The 24940-nt window shown below is 37.0% G+C and overlaps 1 protein-coding gene across 1 annotated transcript in view; it reads right to left on the reverse strand.

Moving 5' to 3' along the window:
- Positions 1-770: 770 nt before the first annotated feature.
- The window catches only part of Fbxl17 (F-box and leucine rich repeat protein 17), a 522788-nt gene continuing 498618 nt past the window's right edge, over positions 771-24940 (reverse strand). The window contains exons 8-9 of the mRNA XM_048811558.1: positions 21293-21435; positions 771-3650 (exon numbers count right to left, since the gene is read on the reverse strand). Of these exons, the coding sequence (XP_048667515.1) occupies positions 3510-3650; positions 21293-21435 (284 nt within the window). The 3' untranslated portion in view covers positions 771-3509. The remainder of the gene's footprint in view (positions 3651-21292; positions 21436-24940) is intronic.

Here is a 24940-nt window from a genome sequence, read left to right on the forward strand (position 1 = left end):
GTAGGCCATAGCCAGATGCCTATTTTTCTAAATAAAGTTTTATTGGAATACAACCATACCCATCCCTGTTTTTTCCCTAGAAGCTTTTTGTATCTGCTTTCCCTACACAACATGTCCTCCTATTAAACTGAGGTTCTTCAAGAAAGGGCCCTGAACTGCCATTCTGTCCCACTCCTGAATGCTTTTGTACATATTTCCTCCTTTTCTGGGTTGCCTGCTCTTCCTTTCCATCGGAAGTTTGGTGGATTTGTTACTCCTTTACCCTTTATTGAAAGCTCTTCTGCACAGCTCTCCTTTCCCAAAGCTGCTGCTTGGTCCTTGGTGTGCTCCCCAGAATTATGCCCATTATTACAACTGCCATGCTCCATTCTCATTGTTAGTTTTCCAGAATGCCTCCCTGTTAGGAGGGTGGGAATAAATGTCCTTTATCTTTAAATCCCCAGTGCTTGGCACGTGTTTGTTATTCAATAAATGTTTTATTTATTTATTTGCTTTTGAAAAATTGAATTAATGACTAAGTAAATGAGTGCCTATTTAGGGAATGGAATTTTAAACAATTCTCTGTTTAAGCCTTCATGGTTTTAATCTTATCTCAATAATCATGACTAAATTAGAATCTCCTCAATCCAATCTTGTTTATTATTCTGGGTTAGTCAAACCTATATAACTCTGTAGTGAAACACACAAGGACACAGATTACTGCATGCATCATACCCAACCAGCAACAGGGAGGCCATTTATTGTCTTCTAAAATAAAACAAAAGACACAGTGCTTTGTTTCTCTTTTATTGCAACCCATTGCAAGGTCAAAAGATTCACGGAAATATAGAAACTACAAACCGGGTGAATTTTCTTTATCCACTCAAAAAGACATTAAAGACAAAGGACCAGAATTTTCCACTACAGCAATATATTTCATAGCCTTTATTCTGAAAATACTGTTGACATTTTGGAGAGGATAAAAAGCCCTGCATTAAACGTGTTCACATGTATGGATGACATTCTAAGCAAAAAAAGAAACTATATTGCCTAGAAAAATTATTTTAAGCCTCATTTCAAAGCATCTAATGAGAACACATTCAACAACCATCACAGGATCACTTGATGTGATGCTTTTTCTGGGTGTTTTTTTTTTTTCTTTTTCTTTTTGAGATTAATGCTTTGAGGCTGGATATGTTATTTCTACAGATTTCTACAATATACCAAGGCAGTTTTCCAGGTTATGTTGTATCAGGCTTTTGGATTAGTCAACATTTTAAAGAATAAGTGCAGTCCCCCAGTACCCCCCTCCCCCCACCAAGCTAAAGCATGTTATAGTGCTGTACTTTAGATTCAAACAATTTAACATTAAAAAAAAATCAATTATACACTCTGAAACCATTTGACAACCAAACTGTAACACTCCAAATGTTATTACAACTTTGAACTGAAATTGTACCATCTATATCATAGATGGTTCTCCCTTCTTTTGTCCTTTTTAAAAACTATTTAAAATATAGTGTGACATATATAAAAATTAAATTTTTGTTTATTCACTCAAGCTACTATTACTATACATACTGTCTTATAAATTAGTTTTGGGTTAAAAATCAGTTAAAATATTGTGAAATAAGATTTTTCAGTGGTGGAAAAATGGATATGGAAATGATACAGTTCAATGTGTAAGAAGAAATACAGTTTATTAATGGTAAACATCTTTTTCTTATGAAAATTTTACTCCCTTCAAATTAAATTACTAACCCATTTAGCTATGGGAAAAATATTCTTGGTGCTTATTGACTAGATTTTCTTAACTGATTGGGATTAAAACAAAAAATGCCACATCAGAAACATGTTGACATAATCAAAGGAAACAGTTGTTTACAAAAAGGAGTCATTATAAATACATGAATGACATTCAAATATAAGGCTATCTTTTGTTTCTTACAGCTAGTATCACTTTAGCAATATGGAATTTATAGGAAATGCACTCAAACCTCAGTATATCTGTTAAAGATCAAATAACAGTTATGTCCACATCAGGGAAGAATAAATAGCAAATTCACAAGTCAGGGTTTTGCTTCTAGTTCTACTGAGAAAGATAATCACTCTTTAGCTTAAAAAGGCTCCCTGCTGTCTTGATTATAAATCTAGACATAGGAAAGGTTATTTGAGCCTAAGTCCCTATAATGAATTAATTGTAAAGATGTGTGAAATCAAGACATATATTCATTTACTGATAGGTACTGTCTTAACTGAAAGCTGGCAATCTTTAATTAAACAAAAATACTTATTTCTGGCAAGTGTAAACAGAATCTTAGTGAACAGATTTTCTATTTTTTTTTCTTTTTAACTCTTACATTAGCTTGCAATAGATCTTTGCAGTAGCATAAGAACTATTCAAAAAATGACATGCACATATCCAAAAAATCTGTTCTAAAACCCAAAGCAAAAGAAAAAAAAATTCAGTAGGAAGATTGTCTACTTGTATCTCACTCATTAATCTTCTATTAATGTGACTACCCCCAAATTTCAGAAAAATGCTTTCATAATTACCAAAATTAACAAAATAATGAAATGATCTGTAGATTTTTAATAACTGCTCACCATTAATTACACTGGTGGCTTCAATGTGGATAATGCTAAGATTAGCTCCAAATATCACTAAAATATATCCTGACCAGTTACAAACCACAACATAAAAGCTAACACAATGTTAATGCAAAACCAAGTAAAATATTTAGTACTCAACAGAATGCATTTGTAGAATAATGAATAATTAATTTCTATGAGCTGGCCAGGGGAGTTCAGATTGTTGCCTCCATATAAAAAATTTACAAAAGGCTTTATTCTCTCTAGTCTCTAAGTCGCCCACCAGATAGCAAGTTGACCACCTGTGGACACAATGAGTTAGAGAGAGTCACACAGGATGACATGCTCCCCAGTGGCCTGGATGAAGGCCACTCTGTCAGGAAATGATTTACAAAGAAACCACCCGAGTGTGTGTGTGTGTGTGTGTGTGTGTGTTTACCCACTTGTAGGGGTACATGAAAGTTGCAGGTAACTTACTATGTATATATGTGCGGGGAATTTTGAAGAGTACTGGTTTCTAGGCTTCTAATTAGTGCAATATCACTTCTGTTCTGGTTTCACCAGTAGAAGCACACATTCTACACCATCAAAAAAGAAACTTGTCTTTTGGGATCTCCAAAAGTGGCAGAAATTAGAAGCTCAAAGTAATACGTCTAATTCTTTGACTCTATGTTGAAACAAAGAGTTATTTTATTTTTAAGAGAAATAAGCCTTTGAACATAAAAACTAAAAGGTTTGTGGCTTTCATAATCTTCAATTTTTAAGAAAAAAAGCCAGCCCACCTGGTAACAGATAATGTGCGTTACACTATGCAGTAGGCAAACAAGACATGAATATACACACTCCTGCACGCACGCTGACAGGTGACAGTCAACACCTTTCCAGGAAATCACTGCCCTGCTGAATGATCCAAGTGGACCTATGCATGGGCAGGAGTGTTAGGAGGAGGCAGCAGACATGTTGGGGGTCCAGCCCATCTGGTAGGCTCTCTCCAAGGTCCTCTTGCAGTCCTGCAGGACAGTGCTGAATGTGATGTGGGGGTACTGTTGCACCAGTTGTTCCACTGTCACTTCATTGACCTGCAACCCAAGAAGCACACCATTATTCACAGGGACCACCAATACCATGCAGCTGTCCATGCTCACTGGCACACTGTGGCCTTCTGATGGCATGACAACCCTCTACTTGTTTCTTCTTAGAAATGTGGGAAACTGTTTTGTGAGAAGATAGGCTTTTCTTTTGTCTCACCTCTCTGATTTCTCATTGCTATCCTTACCCTCACACATTTTTTCTTTTCATTTTTTTGCAGTACTGAACTAGGGCCTTGGGCATACTAGGCAAGTGCACTACTACTGAGCTACACCCCAACCCATGGATCCTTTTTTCAAGACATAATCTCAAAAAATCAAATGTGTTTTCTAGAAGTACAAACAATTGTGATTTTGTCAAGATCTTAATAATGTCCATTGAAAATCTAGTGCTCGAGAGGTAAGGAAATAATAAGATAGCATTCTAATGCACATTGACATCCTTTTTAGGACAAATACTGTACAAAGTGGGAGAGGATACACAGGATTCTAGATCGAAGTACTAGGGAAAATGTTTATTTTTCTTCCCTTTAAATGTTAAGGCATTACAAACTTCAAGTCCCTTTGTGAAAAGGGCTGAAATGTGAGGAATCAATAATTAAAACATACATGGCTGGCAGGTCAGGGATGGCCCCACTAGACCTTAACCATCAAAGATACCACCTTGATTCTTGATTAGACAAGGCAATCAGACAGGCCTAATTAAAACTAACACCTTTACAATTGCTGTGCTGTGAAGGGATTAATTTGTCAATTATTTTTAAGCTGATTGCAGTTCATATCACAGAAGTCGACAGCTTCCTTCATCCTTTAGATAAATAAATGATTAACCTGAGAACCACAACTTTTAGTAGCTTTATTTAAAATCTTTATTGAACACTTGGGCATTTTCAGATATATCAATATTTCATTTATACTAAGTAAGCTATATTAAGTGAGTCTAAAAGAAGGCTCTTGTAATACATGTTTTTGAGAATCCCCCTTGATGTCCATTATTTAAAAAGATCAGGACCACCAGGAAAAACCTGAAACAACATCAAACCCTTACTGTTTGCTTTGAAAACCTGATCAGAAATATGATGATCATGAAGTTAGTTGTCTGTACTTTTCTGAAATAACAGTTGTCTGTACTTTTCTGGGTGATCTGGAAAAATATGTTCCATGTTATTGTTTTTAATATTGAGAACTAATATTATAGCCTTGTGCTTAATGATACTTAATCTCTGTTGGGACAATTCTCTGTTCAAGACTTGCTTGTTGGAATCCTGCTTTCACTTTACTTCTTTAACATTTGATTTCTTTGACTGTAAAAACAGGATAAAAGTACTTATGACAAAGTCAAATGTTCTCTCTTATATGGGGATGATCACACACAACAAGGTGGTGGGGAGGGGAAGAACAGAAGCTCAGTGGAAAGGGGAATGAAGGGAAGGGATGGGGGAGAGGAATAGCAAAAATATTAGAATGAATCAGACATAACTTTCCTACGTACATATATGAATACACCACAGTGAATCTTTATGGCATGTACAACCATAAGAATGAGATTCTAAGTAGAATAAATTATACTCTATGTATGTATGATATGCCAAAATATACACTACTGTCATGTATATCTAAAAAGAACAAATAATAATAATAATAATAATAATAATAATAAATAAATGTAATAATTATAGCTAACATAAAGAGTCCCCTAAGTGGTAGCTCTTACTATTGCAGCAGGCACTCAATACATGGTTACTAAATGCGAGTTAGTTAATAATATGGTAGGGCAACCTATGCTCTATAGTGCTAATAAATATTGTTTTACCTATGAGATATTTCAGAACTAAACCTTGATAACTTTGGTTGTAATATTCAAAACAAAATAATCATAGGGGGAAAAGTAATCTTTAGAACATATTTTATACGCAAGAAGAATCTATTCCATTAAAATGTTTTTTACAGGAGATGGAGTGGTGTGTGTGTGTGTGTGGTGCTAGGGATTGAACCCAGGGCCTTGTGCATGTGAGGCAAGCACTCTACAACTGAGCTATATCCCCAGCCCCAGAACTTATTTTAAATTCATAGTCCAGGTTTAAAATATTCACTGTTAGGAAATTCTCCCTTTCCTTTAACTGTGGTTCACTACAGTTGGTTACCTTTCTTCCTCCCACCACAAACCCAGAATGATGCAAGTTTTACTGAACGAAAGGTGAAGGCATTTGGTCAGAGAACCTTCAGAAAATCTGCATTGCACTGCAAAAGAAGGATATGTCATCTAAACACTTAGCATTCAAGGAACCTATTAAATAAAAAATAGATGAGAAAAGAATAGAGAAGAAAAAACATTTAAACCTACTATAAAGACAAAGGAACTATTTTCTGTGGTACATTTTTTTCCTATCTACACATGGGTCTGTACAAAGTTTTGTATGTAGGGTTGACAGGCAATTTATTTTGGAGAACCAATTTTTAAAAACAGAAAATATCTCTGTGATAACTGTTTCCTAGGAAAAGGCATATAATTCACCTTAAACAAACCTGATATGTGAAGATATGGATTTATGGAGTATATAAATTGGGGATAATTTTTCACCTTAGTAAAAATTTTCATGGTAGGGTTAATTTATTTTGTCAGCTCCCCTAATATATTTTATATATCCTTTGATTTATCCACGTTCAATTTATTTATTTCTGTTGCATAAAGGAAGGTACATCTGTAGTTGAGAACAGAGATGATGCTATGTTAATTCTCTGACTTTCACAGGTATAGCTAAGAAAAAACAAGTTGGTTTCTTTTAATTGTATGAGAAAACAAAATGGTGCCACTAGTCCTCTGTGAATATAATGTGTCTTCTAATTCTAAGCAGTCCTTTAGCTAACTGTGCTCTGTAAATTCTAGAAAACAACACAGAAGGGAAGATGCGAATATTCCATTTTAGAGCTTTGTTGGGTAGGAATTATTCAGGGAAACACATATTCTCACACTAGGGAAAGTTCTATCTTTTACATAAAATGTCCCCTGGTGATATAGCAGGACAAATTTTATATTAAAGTTATGTTCATTTACTTCTCAGAAGTACAAATCATGTTCATCTCCTCTTTGTATGGACCCCATAAGTGTTTTGGTGCTGTAGAGGAGTTCAGTGAAAGACACCAGGAACGTTCATTTTAAATCCTACAGTCACACACAGATTTCCAGAGATTTTTGTCATGCGCAATTCCGCTTGCTGGAATAAAGAGGATCGTTCTTTGTTCCAACTCATAAAATGTATGCAATATAAAAAAGGGACCATGGAGATAAAGGTGTTTTTTTTTTTTTTTTTTCAGAATTTCCCCATGATTCCTGGTTTTCTGTATTTGGTTTTCCCCCTCTTGCTGAAAACTATCAATGGCAATTCCTACATTACACATGATATGTGAAAAATGCAGTGTATCTTCCTAAAGAAATATGCAGGAGTGTCATTTGAAGAAATTACTGTGATTAAAGGGGGGGGGGGAAAGCATGTACCATAGGTGTTTTAAAAAAATATATGAAAGATTGGATTTTATAGTTCTCTCTAAAGACTGCATAACCATAATTTAAATTTTCAAAATTATTATAACTCTTTTTAAGGTAGTAGCAATTTGTCTGGTATTTTAATCTATTTTGAGTTAACATCTATTAGCACTTTTTGAAAATGTGAGGCAAATTGCTATGCTAATTAAGGTAAATCACACCATAATTTCATTATATTGCTGCCGCTGATGCTGCTATGGAAGGGTGAGGAGAGAACCCTGAGAGTTTGGGAGATTCAATTTAACCAATTTATCTAGACCATCATAGTTCCCTCTGCTCCTTATCAGTATTTTCTCCAAAAAGCTCCAGGTAAGTAGAAGCCTAGGCTGGAATTATTTTCTTAATCATACCTGTTTTTCAAAAAATACAATTTCTGGTACAATTTGCTGAATAAATCATTTACATTGTGATTCTTATTCCCTCTTTAATTCATGTTATAAAACAGGACATGTTTCTTGTTAGGAGAAGAAATATGACATCTGAATACATTAGGTCACAGTTAAGAATAAACCATTTAAAGTCACTTATTCTTTAATGGAGGAAGTTTTCCTACAAAAAATGAACACTGTTAAAAATTCCAACAAAATACATTATTCCTAGAGTGGGGCTGTAGCTCAGTGGTAGAGCACCTGTCTTACACGTGTGAGGCACTGGGTTCAATCCTCAGCAACACATAAAAATAAATAAATAAAGACATTGTGTCCACCTACAACTAAAAAAAAAATTTTTAAAAATGCATTGTTCCCAGAGAGCTAAGTTCCTTAGCAACAAAGAGTATTTTAGTTATCTCTTTGTTTTCAGTCCTACACACACTGATAAATTCTTACCCCATTAGAATATGAGTTCCATGAGACAGAAATTTCTGTTGTTTTGTTCATTGCCAAATCCTAGTATTCAGAGCACACCTAGCATAGAGTACATACTCAATAAATATCTCCTGGATAAATTAATATAGGAGTTGCTTAATGAATATGTATTATGTGGAAAAGCAATACTAATATATCCGAAATTCTAGAGATAAATTAATCTTGTTCCAATATTATGGCAGCTACAGTAGTAGCAGCTTAAAAAGTCTTGACATGGCAACCCCAAATTCCTTAATTCTTTGAAATTCATACCATAGTGATTCTTTGGGCTGTTATCTTTTCTGTCTGATATCACTGGGTACTTCTTTTTAGATGCACCTTTTCTGGAGATTTCAGTAATTTCTCACAGGAGAATGAAGTAGCTCATGATGGTGGTTGAGCAATTTTTGCTGGGTTGGTGTCCCTCAGGTTAGTACTCAAGAGATGACTAAGCTATACTTTGGATTCATTGATGGTGATCCTCCTTGTTGGAGATCAATAACACTTACAGACATTCTAGTGATACTAGATGTGAGCAGGATTCCAAAACTTTGCACAAATACCCACACAGTTCAGAGGACTTGATACTTTAGTTTGCACCATCAGCAGCCAGCTCAGGTTGGTAGACCAAGGAGAGGCTGACAGAAAACTTGGAAAATTTTGTGACATTTAAGGTTCCTTTGGATATCAAAGTTATCTGGTAGCAGAGAGGGAATGGACTTAGTCCAGAGGTCTTCTGACTCAAAGCAATGTTATTTCTGCTGATTTCTTGGGCTTCAGAAGTCTTTACCTCTACCTGGGAGCAAATGGAAATTAGAGGGGCTTTCTTTTTCTGGTTGGTTCTATTTGTCACAGTGGTGTTTGGCATATGGTACTCTGAGGAACATGCAATAGATTATTATTTCCAGCCCATAATACCCCACATTCCAGTGATAAACACATAATATTAGGGTTTTATGTGATAGGAAATAGTCAAACTCTCTTCTTTGGCATGGTTTATTTTGGCAAAATACTTGAAAAGTTTTGTTAACTTTTTACCCTAAGGAGCAATAAGGCAAAATAAGTGTATATCCCCATTTCATTAAGGATGGAGGAGGATGGGAGGAAATTATATTCAGTGAGCATCTACTATTTCCCAGCTCCTGGACATTAATCATAATATAGATGAACCAGGGCTCAGACAGAATTGGTATTTCACATACAGCCACACAACTCGTAATAAATGGGTTTGAAATCAGGACTCCAGCACACAGTGCTTTCTATATTGAACAACACTTTCCTGACACCTCAGTAACATAGTGAGGTACAGAAAGTGTCAGACTGGGGCCTACCCACCTACCCAGCAAAATGTTCATGACATTCATTTGTAGCTTTAAAAATAAAATGACTGTAGTTGGCAGGTGTGCATGTGCGACTCCCCCTTCCCCACAAGTCTTTGACAGTCTTTTCAAAATGGGTTCTCCATGGGGATGTAGAAGATAATGGAGCCCAATTGGCCTGCAGAATATACTGTTGTAGAGCTGTGGTTGCATGAATCTTTGAAGCCTAACAGAAATATGATGAACCTGCAAGACTAAAAAGAGAACTTTTGACAGAGACAACTACAACTATGGTAGAAACTGGTATTGCTTTCTCTTCCATCTCTCTCCTGAACATGTTTTCCCCTGTTCCAGAGGTAGACTGTTCAGTGGATTCCCTCTTGAAGCTTATATTCCAGCAGGGACAATGGACATCATCAAAGTTTGAGAAGTGCTTTTAGGGAAATGCAAGTTGCTGTGGAAGGAAGCCGGTAGCTAGTACCTGATGTTCTCCCAGAGTGTTGAAAAGGGCTTTCCAAAAGAAATATGTAAGTGGACTTCTGAAGGACAAGCAGGAAATCAGTTTGTGTATCATGTCATTAAATACATACATATAATGCAGAAAAGAAACCAGCTCATGAGCTAGTACTGAACAACTAATCATCCTTTACTTTGTAAACTATGCAATGTGTCTCTTGCCTCATCCAACAAACTGAAGAGTGTAACTGAAGTTATGTTCTTGTTTCAAATAGCTCTGCTTTGCCTACGGCCATACCACCCTGAACGCGCCCGATCTCGTCAAATAGCTCTGCTTTGAGGAGGGGATAGGAAAAGAAGATGAATCTGTGTGCAGGTGGGAAAAGTAAGGTGCCCACAGTGCATCTGTGAGGTTTTACAAATAGCACACTCAGCTCTTGCCTTCTAATTCGGGTCTCTGGCCCTCACACTGGTCTGTCACTCTTCACAGACTCCTTGGGCAATGTCACTCACTGCTAGCAGCCCCAGGGGCTGACTCCTGGCGGCCTAGAGGCAGACTCTTGTCTCTGGAGCAACATGCCTCCGGAGTCTGCTTCTCTGAGTTATGTGGCTCTCTGCGAAACTGTACTGGATACCCGTGGAACCTGGTACTTACCAGGTGCCAGCAAGTGTTTGTGGATAATGCATATTCAAATAAACCCCACTGCTCTTTCAACTACTGCCCAGAGGCTCCAAGTTAGGCACACATTGAGAAAGATAAAATAAGAATAATGCAAAGCTTAGTACCACCTCAAATTTTCATGTAAAGGAGATGGGTCATCGAAGTGCAGTTTCAAATATTTTAAGTGGAACACTAAGAAAAGAATAAAAGACCCGATGATACATTGACTTTTCCAGGACCCTCCCCAGCCAACATGCACCATCCCTCTGTGGTCTGCAGAGTTTTATGGTTTTATTTCCCTCCGTCTTTAGCAGGACTTCTCCTGTCCCTGACTGGATGACCTGACATTCTACTCAGGTTTCCCTTTGGTTAGAGCAGGAAAGTGGAATCTGCCACCATTTGTACAGTCTCTCATTTCTTTCCCTTCAGTAGCAAGGTGAAACTTCCTTGAATAGCACCCTATTCCCTTTCTTTTGTTTATAAACAACTTCACATTCCCTTCCTTTCCTCTTCCTTTCTTAAACCAATACCTTCTGCCAGGAATCCCACAGTGATTAATCTATAACCAATATGGATGCATGTTTAGTGGTATGGGATGAATTGAATTGTGTCCACAATCTAGAGTACAAACAAGGATGCAGTGGTTGTAATCCCACCTGCTCATTAGAATCAGCTGGGAGTATTTTTCATCAACCCCCCCCCCCATGCCCAGGGTATATTCCAGACCATAATGATATCACAATCTTGGTAGAGAGGGACCTAGACATTGGTATTTTTAAAGCTCCCAGAAGATTCAATTGTGTAGTTCAGGTTGAGACCTATGGGTCTAAAGCTGACTGAAATGATCACAAAGGGCACAGGTGATTCCTGCCCTTGGGAATCTGAAGGCAAGACCTAAATTAAGATTATTAAATACAAGTGCCCACCTACTTCTCATATGCCCTCTATATTAAACCTAGTCCATAGTTCTGGAGAAAATAAATGGGTGCCTTTTTTCCCCCGAAATATTTATCACTGCTTGAAACAAAAGATGTTTTTCTTTGAATGAGGGAAAATCAGATTGGTTTCTTTTCAGTCAGCATCTGGTCTCTAGTTTAGCACAGCCAAAGAAGGCTGCCACCCAATCTTCCCAAAAGCTGAAGGAATGAAAGATTCCTCTAAGCACAGTTTTCATATGGACCTTGTTCTTCCTCAAAGGACTACTCATGATGTGGACGGAGAGGGTACTCATGAATGAGCATTTAATACAATTTTAAGAAGAAAAACTGAGTATCTCATTGAAACCTAAAAGTCACCCACTGAATATGGGAGTCAGCTGATTACAGAATACCCATAATGCAGTATGCCTCACTCATGAACCTCATATTAGTAGCCTCAGGTATATAAGGATGTATTTTTTAAACATAGAGGTAAGAAATATTACTCTTGGGTGGCAAAAAAGAACTCATCTAAAAATCCCAAAACATAGAAAAAGACAGATACAGAGAGTGCAATGAACCTGACAGAGGCAGGCTCATAAATTCAGTCAACTTTGTCAAATGCAGTCATTTCATTTCAGAATCTGCAATGATTGAAAGTGCTATGCTCTGTCAATATCACAACAGGCCTGGCTTCATGCTGTCTCTTTTTCATGAAATGTAGGTTGCCTGTTAACACTAGCACTGCTTCTATTCACTTGAATTAGCACAGTGAGAAAGCAGCAAAGAACCTGGGAGGATGGGGATCATAGAAACGCCTGCAGTGTTAAGTGAGAATTGGGGCTTGCTAACCTGAAGCCTCTAATTAGAGATTAGTGTGACAGGAAATCCAACAACCAGACTGTCAGAGAAAAAAAAAATTAGTGATGTTTTCATCCCCTGTATCACCAAGCAATCCTCCACCAAGAAGGATGTTTCAAGCCAAGTACAAGCTCCAGGTACATGGTCTTGCATTGGTTATTCTGAGCTGCAAACTGCTGGTCATGGACTTGATCCATTGCTCAAATCTATATATTTGCACATGCTGTGCAGATGAGAACCAAAACAGATGTATATGGGACACCAGGATGGAAAAAGTCACTTAAGAGAGTCATCTACAGTGCTTTAAATGCTTCAGTAAAAGAGCAATTATTTGAAAAAACCTGGGCCCTAATAAGATAATTAATGTAGTCGCTGAGTGGTAAGTGCAATGTATTTATGGAACACATCTGGGTGTTTCTAAATTAAACTCTTAAGCTGAAAAACATAATTGAAGAGGAAAACTCTCTGAACTAAAATATGTTTTCTTTTGTGCCTAATGGCTGTCTTGATTTCAGTTTTTATTTTCTTACATAAAGGCTAGGGTAGTGGTAATCACCAAGTGGGCACCTGATGAAAAAATATCTTTCTAAAATTGCAGTTTCCATCCAGTAGAATTTATGGATTTGACCTGTTTCCTGAAACAAATTTATTATCAGCAAAAGTTTATTCTGTATGAATGTGACCAGGAAACCTGTAGATTAAAGAACCTGAAAATAAGAAATATGTTTTGGTTTTCAGAAGAGGAACTGTACACAAATCAGAATGTTCCAATGTTGCACTCTAAAGGATGCCAACCAGACAGCAGAGGCCTGAGTTCTGTCTGTCCTGGGTCCCAGGTGCTTTCAGCCATCCTCAGAATTCCCAGCTGTAGCAAACTCATATTAGCTCCAAGGTGGAACCCTTCTTATTTATTTTCTTCCATCCAGCTGCTTTTTACAATATATCATATTATTAAAAGGTAGTGGGATATAATTATATTCAAACTTGCTTCTAGCTATCAATACTTTCCCAAATCAAAATGTAGATTTCAAATAAAGCAATAAAAGGAGGGACACTCTGGTTAAAGAGACTGCAAATGAAAAACACAATTTAATCCATCTCTCCGTCCCTCCCTCCCTCCATTCATCCATCCACTCATCCAATACTTATATATCTAGCAACTAATATGTGCCAGCCACTGCTGTAGGTACTGGTAAAATAACATAGAACATTTCCATTCTAATGAGAAGACTGATAGGGATGAGAAAGGTAAAAATTAATTACCAAAACAAGTAAGAGCTAACGTTGATTTCCTACCTCATATGAGGAAATTTACACAAATTAACTCATCTCTCTCAGTAACCTATGAGATAAGTCCATTTTACAGATGCAGGGTGGAGACACAGAGAAGCAGAGTGGAGAGAGGGCCTACAAAGGAGAGAATGGATGCCATATAGATGCAGCTGCCAACAGATGGAGCAAGCTGGGGACAGAGATAGCTACTACATTTGGTGACACAGAGGGCACTGGTGACTTTTAAAAGAGCAGCATAGTGTCAGGGTGAGGATGGAAACAGATTATAATGAGCAGTGAGAAAGTGAGGAAAACTGTTTCTAGACAATCTTTTTCAGAAATTTAATAATCAGGTGGCAGAAAAAAAGAACTGTAGAGGACTAGAGCCGAAAGCTGATTCAAGATCAAAGTTGAGGATCTTTGTTCAGACTAAACCTAATTTTAAATGTCCCCTTTAGAAAAATAATTTGCAATTTCACAGTATTCTAGTTGTCTGTTTGCTTGTCTGTCTTCCCCAGGAGGCCCAGGATCCATGGGGTAGGAAATACATCTTGTTCACTGTTTTTCCTGACCTGTCACCTGTCACAGTGACTGAAGCAGAGTAAGTCACTCAATAGATATTTACTGAATAAATGAATAAAATATATTATAACAGTAAGGGGAGAAAGTCTAGGGTTTCCTCTGAAACACTACTTACAAACAGGAACAGCATTTTCTCTGGGTGCAGCATGGTAGGGGGCCTGACACCTGCTGCTGAATGCCAGGGTCTCACTGCAGGCGGAGCTGTTTCCCTATCCTCCTGCAGAAACCCCTCAGTCTCTTGGGCCACTGTAGGACACGCATGTTTCTACTTGGTCTGTTGTTTGGGACTTCGGGGATCTGATCTCAGTTATGTTAAGGAATCTTTTCTATTTCTAAATTAAAAAATTAATACGATATTATAACCTAATTCGTCCATATTATTATAAAGCCAAATCAAAGCTCCAAGGAGATTATTTACTGCAAAGCAATGATGCTTCAGGGTACCTTCAGGCAAATTCCAACATAGCATTCTACCCACCCTACAGTATTCAGGAAACAGTAGGTTTTCCTCTTCCCTCCTTTTTAAAACAAACCTAGTGATTTCATTATACATCAAACCCATCCCATAGCAGAGGTGAGCAAAACACAAGCACCTGTTTGCAGTCCATTCTCTTAAAAGTTTTAGACAGATGTCAGTTTTCCTGAAGAAACAAACAAATCAAGTCTTAGCCTGGACACTGGTCATTTGACATGGCAAGTCTTTTTTTAAAAAATCTATTATTTTTTAAGAATTGCTGCCTAAGTTTCAGGAGGCTAGTTTTTCTTTCTAAGATCTTAATGTAAATTGATATTCATGGCTAGAATATTATGACTCTGCTAAGGATAGGTGGCTGTTCATATAGTAGACAAATGATTCCATGGAAGGTATGTATACAAAAATAATAATAACAATAAAAATGGTAATAAAAGTTAACCTTTATTGAGTGCTTACAATGTGTCTGACTTTGGGCTAAGTTCTTTATTGGAAAATTTATTTAATCTTGTAATAACTATCTGGCATAAATGTTATTAGCATCCTCATTTTTCAGTTGACTCTCAGATGAAACTGACTGAGGCTTTTAAAGATTAAGATCTTATAGATAGTGAAGTGACAGAGGTAGAATTTGAAAACTGACAATCTGACACTGGTGTTTGCCAATTTAACCTCTTCCATAAAGCTCTGTGCCAGCATTTCTTGGTTTAGTATTTAAATGCTGGAAGTACTTTCAATTCCACTTAGCAGTTCAAGTGAATAGGGTTGGAAGAAGAGGAGATGGGAGCGCTTGACTAAAATGAGGTTGAGAGGTAAGCTCTGAATTTCAGCTGATGTGTTTTTCCCTGTTTCAATTACCAGCAATAATCAGGAGAGGGTTGTAAAACCGTGTTTTAAAGTGCTCCTATGTGAAAATCACCTGGAGAAACTGTTTTATCAGCAAAAGGAACAAGATGCTGATGCTTCAAGTGAAGGACTTAAGTTCAGATTTTAGAGCCCCAGCTACACTCTCACCATTTTTCATCACCCCTTTCTTTGGGAGCACTCCGCATGATGGGCTGTTTGGGTGATGGTTACGTTGCTTGTGACAGAGGACTGCACGATCTAATATAGTCAGACCACTCCTGTGTTATTAGGACAGAACGTTTTCTTTTTTTCACTTTATTTTCTTTAATATGGCATTAATTTTGAATCTTAAATTTTGGCTAAGGGCAATCTGAAAACAGCTGTGCATATGTAGCAGGGAAGAGAGGAATCCCTGAAGGTATACACTCTGTTTCATGGCTGAATTGCTACCAAAACAGTTCTGGACACAGTGACCCACAAATTATTCTTCCCTTAAACTGATTTTTTCAGTTAGTTCTGTATATTAGTTACAGAGTACTGTATTATTTTCCCCATAGGGCTTTCCTGCTCATGATTCCTAAACAAGCTGATAAAAATTCAATCTCCACAGAAATATTTAAGTTGTTGAGGCTTTCTCTTACCATAATTACTTCCTGAAAAATGCAGTGGTCAAATTTTCCTGAATATTTTTATGTTCAATTGGGCACACAAAACTTGGCCCTTGATCTCACAAGGTTGTAAAGCAGACTCCTGGCTTGAGGAAAGCTGGCTGGTTTCTGTTACTTGCTTTCTGTATTAGCTCCTCATTAATTTTGTTAAATAAAATCTACCATTTAAATGAGGAACTCCCTGCAAAAAAAACAATATTTCTTATGTTCTGAAGAATATAACAAACAACATTTATTAAAAGAAATCACCCCTCTCTCTCCTCAACTAAGAACTTTAGGAACTAGGGCAGGTGAGGAGGAAGGTCTCAGCAGTGGCAATTTGATGAGAAATGAATTAATTCGATTATTTTCACAGTGTGGATCAATAATAGTCAGTCTCCACAGAGGCCCCTGGCCTGAAGGCAGCTGGATAATCAATAGGATCACACAGAGGCGACTCTCCTCCCCCAGCAGCCTCTCTGATCTTTTCTGGGTCTACTCTTCACGCCTGTGTAATTCTAATTTATGTCAACTAGAAATCAAAGAAATTCCAAGAGGCTTTGGTCATAGGACATTGGGGTGGAACTTTCACAATCTATTTATGTCTATTCCTTAAGTCAAGAGGCCCCACGGCCCTCCAGGCGCCTCTACTGGCCAAGGAGAAGAGCTCCTGGCAGAAGGGCAGCTACCCATTTAGAGCAAAGGCACAGGAACTTCCTTGGGTAAATCAAGGCACACTTTTCTCCTTCTTATCTATAACTTGAAGGGACATAAGAACTAAGCATGTTAAGCAAAAGCTTTGCCAAGAGTGACTCCCTCAATAACGCTCTTTAATGATACCCCAGACACTGGCATTTTCAAATCAAATGAACAGTGTATAAAATTAGTTCTGCATGAAGTTAAAAAAAAGAAAGAAAGAAAGAAAGTGAAAGGGAGCTTTTAAAAGCTCCAGCATTTCTTCATCCAACTGCTTTTCACAAGGGTTTGGCATTTGAGAATTGCTACGTTTATGATGTTATTCACTGCTCATAATTCAGGCCCTGTGTCTCCAAACTTCAGTATTAACACACACTGCAGAGGTTCCCAAATCAGCCAGGCTGCCTCTGGCGAGGTCTGGTTTCTCAGCCAATGCCATGCCACTGTGCTCCCTCCCTTCCCACCAACCTTGTTACCCCAAACATTTTTCATTAACCTTGAACACTGCATTTCCATTTGCCCTACAGCTTTCCCATGAATTTTTTTTTTTTTTATCTTTTCAGTTTTGTTCTTCATCCAAGCTGCCTTGTAAGAAACGAGGAAAATACCATATTATTAGAAGAAACAGATCTGTAGCAAGTCTAGAATTCATTGAAGTCATAAAAACAATTTCTATGACCGAAGTCACTGTCTATAATTGTGGAAATCAGAGTACACACACATTGCTCTTATTAGAGAGTCCCACTGATTATACAAGATTTTTTTTTTTAACTAAATCACTAAATAAATGTGAGTTAAGTTGATAGGTGATTTCAGGTCAACTCTAATTCCCAAGGTCAAATAAGCCTTTGAACAGTCTTTAAGAATATAAGCTCACCCCAATTCATCAAAGCCGTCTCACACAGTGTTTTCTTCTCTTAGTTCTTACAATGCATTAAAGTTTAGGAGATTATGTGGCGTCAGCTTCAAAACCTCTAACATGCTTATCCATCCAGCAATCGGAAAAGCTACTCAAACAGGATCTTCTTAATGCACTTCCTAACTTTACAACTTCATGGGGAATGCTGCATTTGTTGAATTAATGGCTGGAGGATTCCTCCCTGGGAATCAGCAATGTTGCCATCAAATTTACTGCAATTTAGCTTAGACATTGTTTGATAATCCAAGTACATATTATTGTTTTTAGCAAAGAATAAGTTTGTGTTTCTGTTCTCTGCTTACCTAAGGGCAGGGAGGGAGAGAGGAAAAACATTTTTTTCTACAATACAGAAAAGACATTTTAGTATTCTTGCAATTCCTCAAAAGCTGGAGTGAGGAAGAAAGCACTGGTTTGGTAAAGTATAACCTTTGAATTATATGTAAGTGGTCCCAAAGGAAACTTATTGCTTGTGGAAAAAAAAAAGTGCAACTAGACTTCAATATTTCTCAGGATAACAGAACATGAGCACATGGACACAAAGACTTCACAAGCCCATCTCTCTCCAATACAGGGATCTCATTGTCAATATTCTTGATCAGGGGGTTAATTGTGTAGATATTGAGGTATCTTGCTCCTTGGCAGGCTCTAGCAGGTATGTAGAAAGGGGAGGAGAATGCAAACTAATGATTTTATTAGTGGTTAGCAGATCTGGTTAAGGCACAGGATAGGCCCATATTAATTTTGTTCTTCAGTGGCACAAATGATCACAGATTGAGGCAGTGGATCTTCCCCATGCCCTAATACTTGCTTTCCTCTATTTTTTGCTACTATTCTTATTTTTGCCTTTATTTTTCTTGTTACTTTCTCTTTCCCTACCTACATAAACAGATTTATATTCAACTCACTGATTTCTAGCACTGCAGATCTTTTTTCATTTCTGTTCCTTAATAGATAGTTATAAACTTGAACCCAAATTCACAGCATCCCAAGGAGGTATGAGGTTTTTTTTTTTGGTAAATTATGCAGAAAGTGCTATTAATCTACTTTCTTCCTTTATTTTCAATTTCCAGTCAAAATGGGATAGCAGGTAATATAATTTTTTCTCATTTGGAAATTCAAATATTATAGCACAGATTGATAGGATGACATTAACGATAAGAATAATCAGTAATATAAGGTATTTTATATATAATAAATGGTGTTCTAAATGATTTTTAAATATGTTAACTCATTTCAATGCTCACGATTACAAGATAGGTACTAGAATCATCCTCATTTTACAACTAAGGAAACAAGTTTTGCCTAAGATTACATGACTAATAATTGCAGAATCCAGATTTGAACCTGAACTATGGCTCCAGAGAACATACTCTCACTACTAATGTCTTTTCTTCTCTACTCAAATCTTTCTTTGAATCTCTCTGATAATTTAAACTCTGGAAATGGATGGCATAATGCAAAATTTGAAAGCAGAATAGCTGCTTTAGTCTCGGTTTCCATCCAACTAAACCAAGAAGTAGGCCTTTCTGTGCAAGGCTTTACTTGAATTTTGTGTGTGGTTTAGAAATGTCTTCTGTTCTCACAGAACCCTGTGTGTTTGGCTCTGAGCTGACTCGAGTCTCAGAAAGCCAGACAGCAAGCTGGGCCCAGTATCTCCTTGGTCTGGGCTGTGCTGCAGCAGGCTATGGCCAGACAGCATTGTGTTAGAGCCAATGGACTGGCAGAGTAACTCTCTGGTTGGGAAAGGATTCAGTGGCTGCCTAAAGAGTGTGCTATAATGCTTAGGGATACTAATAACTGGAGCAACCTCTCTACCTCATTTTGAACTAATTTTCATTTGGGACAAATAAAGGACTTGAATTCCTTAACTTGAAGTCAGCAAACTTTTGGTCAGAAAATATGTCTGGTATGATCTTCTCCTGTTCTAACCAAAACACATAACTTCTATAATTCACCTCAGCAACTTAGTGAGGCCCAAAGCAAATCAGTGAGACCTTGTTTCAAATAAAAAATAAAAAGGACTGGGGATGTGGCTCAGTGGTTAAGTGCCCCTGGGTTCAATCCCTAGTTTAAAAAAAAAAAAAGAATGGGCTAGAAACATGGTAATTGGTGATTTCTGAGAATGGCTCTGAATGCCTAAATACATTTGAATGCTTATATTTTAGTGTCCTTGGTTTGACAGCACTCATGTAGCTTTCCTTCTGGTTAGAAGGTAGAGGAGTTTTGCTGTCACTGTTTTCTGTTTTTACAGCACTCTGCCTATTGTAGATCCCTTAGGTTATTTTGAAAAAAGTCATTTTAAAGTGACAGGGTTAGTAGCAGCGTTAGATTAGTTAGTAGTGAGATCTGAGGGAGACCTGCAACCCCTGGGTCTCACTTGGTTGCTAAGTTACAAAATAAGTTGCTTTCAGGCTGACTGATAAAATATATATATATTTAAATCTGTTAAACATAACTGGCAAATGTCTAGGATAAGTTGGGATTTAAAAATATTTGGAGAAAAATTGAAGTCAATTATAATTGTGCAAAAATGACAAAGTATACAAGGGATAAGGTCCATTTGGTCCATTTTTTTTTGCCCCAAATTTGCTACATTTAGAAAATATATGCTTTTTGAGAGGCATGTGTATTTACTTTCACATTCTTTTGCTGAATTTGTCCCTAATTATCATTGCACAAACAGCACACATATATATATTGGTGTATAAGATGCCAGATACTTTCTTAGCAAATATCTGAAGTGAACCTTTTCCAAGTAAGTAGCTGGAGATCCCCCCTCGTCTGCTGAAAGCAATGGACACAAACCTCGAAGAACTTGGTTAAACAGCTTTTGGCCAGAGCCTAATGTTTCTGTGCCTACATTTTCTCATCTTGACAATGCAAATAATTATTTCTTAGATTTGTAACAGGGAAAACATGTAAGTTGTAAGGGGAAAACATCTGTTTAGTGCCTGGTGTTCAATACAAATTTTTATTATCTTTTTTCTCAAAGTGTCATGTGTTAAATGTGGCACCATTTTTCAAACTCACAATCACAACCCTGGCCAGCACCATAGGCCTTCAGCAGAGCCTCTGGGCCCATTTCTAATCATCTGATGGGAGTGGCATCCGATGTGTGGGGAGACATAAACTCCTACACACCCCCTCACTGATCCTTTTCTTGCCTCCAGACAGCCAGAATACAGAGATGTTGAGCAATGAAGTTATATACTTATAAAAAAAAACCAATGTGGCACTGTTCTTTCTACCTTACTGTTGCAGGAAAATTTGAACCCAGAATAGAATTTTACTATTAGACCCTGCAAATTGTAGTTTTCTTTGCAATCTTTTTAATTTTGGCCATTGGGCTTGTGAATAGAATGTCAAAATCTAAGGTAACTGTGTTTTGTTTGTGATTGTTTTTTTCATTATGCTTAAGCACAAAATTAATTATCAATCATATGTACACACACACACACACATATATATATATATATACATATATTCTTACTATTAAACACACAGGTAAAGATACAGAGAAAAGAAAGAGAATACGATATTGAGCTATTCACTACACTGATATGTAGAAAACAAACAATTTGATAGATGATTCTTACTTTATCACATCTCATCAGCCCCAAATATCTCAGAGATTTGCTGCTCTGTGCAATCAGGGTGGCTCCTTGATCTGTAATTTCTTTGCACCATCCAACGTCCACAGTCTCTATTGTCATGCTATATCGCCCAATAGCTATTAGTGCTGCAAAGACAGACAAAGACAAAGCATTATTATTAGGAGTATAAGGTATCTCTATCTTTTTATGACTATTTCTCTCATTTCCTCACTAAATTTGTTCCTGAAATGTTGTGTGTAAATGAATGTTTTATAAACTAAATTAAATTTGAAATGCTTTAGGAAAGATTGCCCTATGACAAACCCTTTTGCAAAGTGAATAATCATTCCATAATTTCCCTTTCATTGGACAAAACCTTTTATCAGTTTTACTCATTACAAGGTTACCTCTACTTTCAAATATTCATATTTGCAGAAGGAATAAATTAAAGTGAATTACAGATATAGCATTACAAAACCCTCAAGTACTAACTACATTTTGTCCCAGGTAACCTTAACAATTTTTTAAAAGAAAAACTCATGCAAACACCATTTTGAGGTGTGTCATACTGCACGTGAATTTCTTTACTTATCAGCATAATTTTTTCCATCTGTTCATGACCTGCAAAATGTACAAGTATATAATATTTTTCACATTAGTCCTTTTTGAGACTGTTAGAAATTAAGAGTACATCATATATATAGTTGAATGTAATTGGTGCCATGCTAGAGTGCAATAAAGTGAATGCATTTGTTATGGCAAATTTCCTCACAATATCAGAAATCTTCCTTCTATTAACATTTAAAATGAAGCCTGCCATCTGAAAACTATGACAGTATCTCCGGTGTTCTTGACTGTTCAGCATTGTGCCACTGCTAAAGTGCAGACACTTATCCCATAATCTCCAATATGAACTACTTATCCCTGCAAAGCTCCATAACCCAGAGCCACCAATCAGGAAATGAAGCTCTTTTTTAGAGACTTCTGATTTGATCGTTGTGCTCATCTGTACATTTGTGAAACATAAAACAGATTCCAATACCTCCAGGCAGAATAAGTTCACAATGCACTGGTCTGAGAATGCAAACCATGAAAACAAAGCCACAACTATTAAAAAGGAAAGAGAAATGGTTGCTAATTATTTCCTTAGATAGCATGAGTTGATTTCTGCAACATTAAAGGTGGATAATATTTTATGAAGAGTGTTGGCCAGATTGATAAAAGCAGAATTCATTACTCATGTAAATAAAAATAACTCACAGAAAAGATCACTTGGCAAAATCTCTTTGCTAACCTAACTAATATTTATTTATTTATTTATTTGGGTATTGGAGATTAAACACAGGGGACCTTGACCACTGAGACACATCCTCAGCCCTATTTTCTATTTTATTTAGCGACAGGGTCTCACTGAGTTGCTTAATGCCTCACTAAATTGCTGAGGCTGGCTTTGAACTCACAATCTCCGAGCCTTAGCCAGTGGGGATTATAGGCCTGTGCCACAACACCTGGCCAGTAACTTTTATGCTTTCTAGAAAACTAATGTCCATTGCATTCCAGCATGAAAGTACCCTAAGTAGCCAGATATTTAATGTTTATAAAAACAACAATCATGATCTCAGTGTCTTATAGTAAAAATACCAAAGAGAAATCATTCTAAGTTCCTCATGCCATCAGTTGGTTACTGTTTTCATCTTTGTACATGCTGTTTTGGTATTTAAAGCTTTCCAGATAGGGAGCAGGGTACTGAAATTTTCCAACCACTAAATGTTTGGAAAAATGGTTTGAATACTATTTTTGTGTAGTAGGAGCAATTTCCTAGGTTAATTTCACTGGTGTCTCTGACTTAAGAAAATTGCCACTCTCTCTGGTATTGTTGTAACTTTCACTGGTATGATATCCTGAGGATCTGCTATGATGAATGAAGTAGGAGATACATAAAAGAAATCTCTTTCAGTACAAAATGCTAAAACTGTGATTTTTAAAAAAAAATTTTTTTTTAGTTGTAGTTGGACACAATACCTTTATTTTATTTAATTTATTTTTATGTGATGCTGAGGATCAAATTCATGGCCTTACCCACGTGCTAGGCAAGTGCTCTACTGCTGAGACACAACTCCAACCCCTAAAACTGTGATTTTTTAAAAGATGACAAAGCACACGTTACAGGACAGCCCAGTGTTGGTAGATTGTCTACAGTTGTTTTTATTGAGGTTTAAGACTAGTACACGAAAGCTTGAACTATCCAGGAAAAAAAAAATCAAATACTATGAGAAACTTTCAGAGGCTGCTAAGCAAATGAAGAGTCACTAGTATATACGCCAGGGAAAAAGATCACTGGTGTTTGTTGTTTTCCTTTGTGTTTTCTTTCTTATCCAAATTAAAGTATATAACAAATGAGATGAATCAAGATATTCAGGTTTTGTTTTGACCTAGTTCTATTTACTGAAGTTAAAATTAAACTTTATTGTCCCTTAACTCATTTATTCAATAAACACCTCATGAGTTCTTAAGCATTTCTGCCAACAATTTATTGACCACGTTCCCTATGCCAAGCCCTGAGCTAAAAATTTTAGGTGCATTGTCTGCTTTAAATCTCACAGTAACTCTATGAAGTCTTACTGCTATCTCTACTTTAAAGATCAGGAAACTGAGTCACAGAGAGATCGAATAACTTTCCTAAAGTCTTAAGACAGTAAGTGGGGGAGTGAATTTTAAGTTGGGAGCCAGCACTCACACCTGGTTGCATATCAGATGTACTAAATCAGAATTACAGGGCCAAGCAAGCACCTGGTAGTTCTAATAGGTTGTACTTCCAGCAGTGGAAATATGTTGTGATGACATGCTGAGCCTGTGCTGGTTACTGTGGATACTGAGATTCATTGAACTCAGAGGCTGGTTGAGTAGGGTGTTTGGTTAGTGGAGGTGGGTAGAAAAGGGGAACAGTCAAGTAAATAGGATACAATGTTATACTATTCTTCCTATTCCTAATTCCTTCTCACCTTTCATTTATCAAATCAAAGGTCAGCTCCTCAAACCTACTCACCCTATCATTTACTAAAACTGGAAATGTTACTGTTTTTACGTTTCTATGGCCCTCTTCCCATATTAGCATGATAGCTCCTATTCCCTGCTGAATGCCTAGCATTGAGTACATGCCTGGAATAGAGTAGATTCTTAAAAATATTAATTGAATATGCCACTGACTGTAGCCTCTCATTCTTTAGGGGAGGAGGGATATCATAAAGAAGCTCTCACAGAAGAGTTAAGCTAGGTCTTGAAGGACAAAAAGAATTCTCTGGGGTGGGGGTGTTGGGGAAGGAAATAAGGATAAGTATTCTGGGCAAAGGGAATAGCATGTGCAAAGAAAGGGTAGAGAGATGAGAAAGGACAAGGGAGTTGCAGGTCATTCTATATGGCCCAAGTAAAAACAAGTTCAAGGAAGTGGCGAGATTCACTACAGAAATATTTATTCAGTGATTAATGATACTGGAGTAGCCTCAAGGGACACAGAGTAGCAAAAAAATGCAGAGTCCTTAATGTCATGAAGCTTATATTCTAGTAGAAAAGAGAGTGTGAAACAAATAAACATCAAAGTAAATATAACCCTAAATTGTGACAAGTGCTCTAAAGGAAATAGGCTACTACAGA

This window comes from Marmota marmota, unplaced genomic scaffold (genome assembly GCF_001458135.2).
Source record: "Marmota marmota marmota unplaced genomic scaffold, marMar, whole genome shotgun sequence".
Taxonomy (NCBI): domain Eukaryota; kingdom Metazoa; phylum Chordata; class Mammalia; order Rodentia; family Sciuridae; genus Marmota; species Marmota marmota.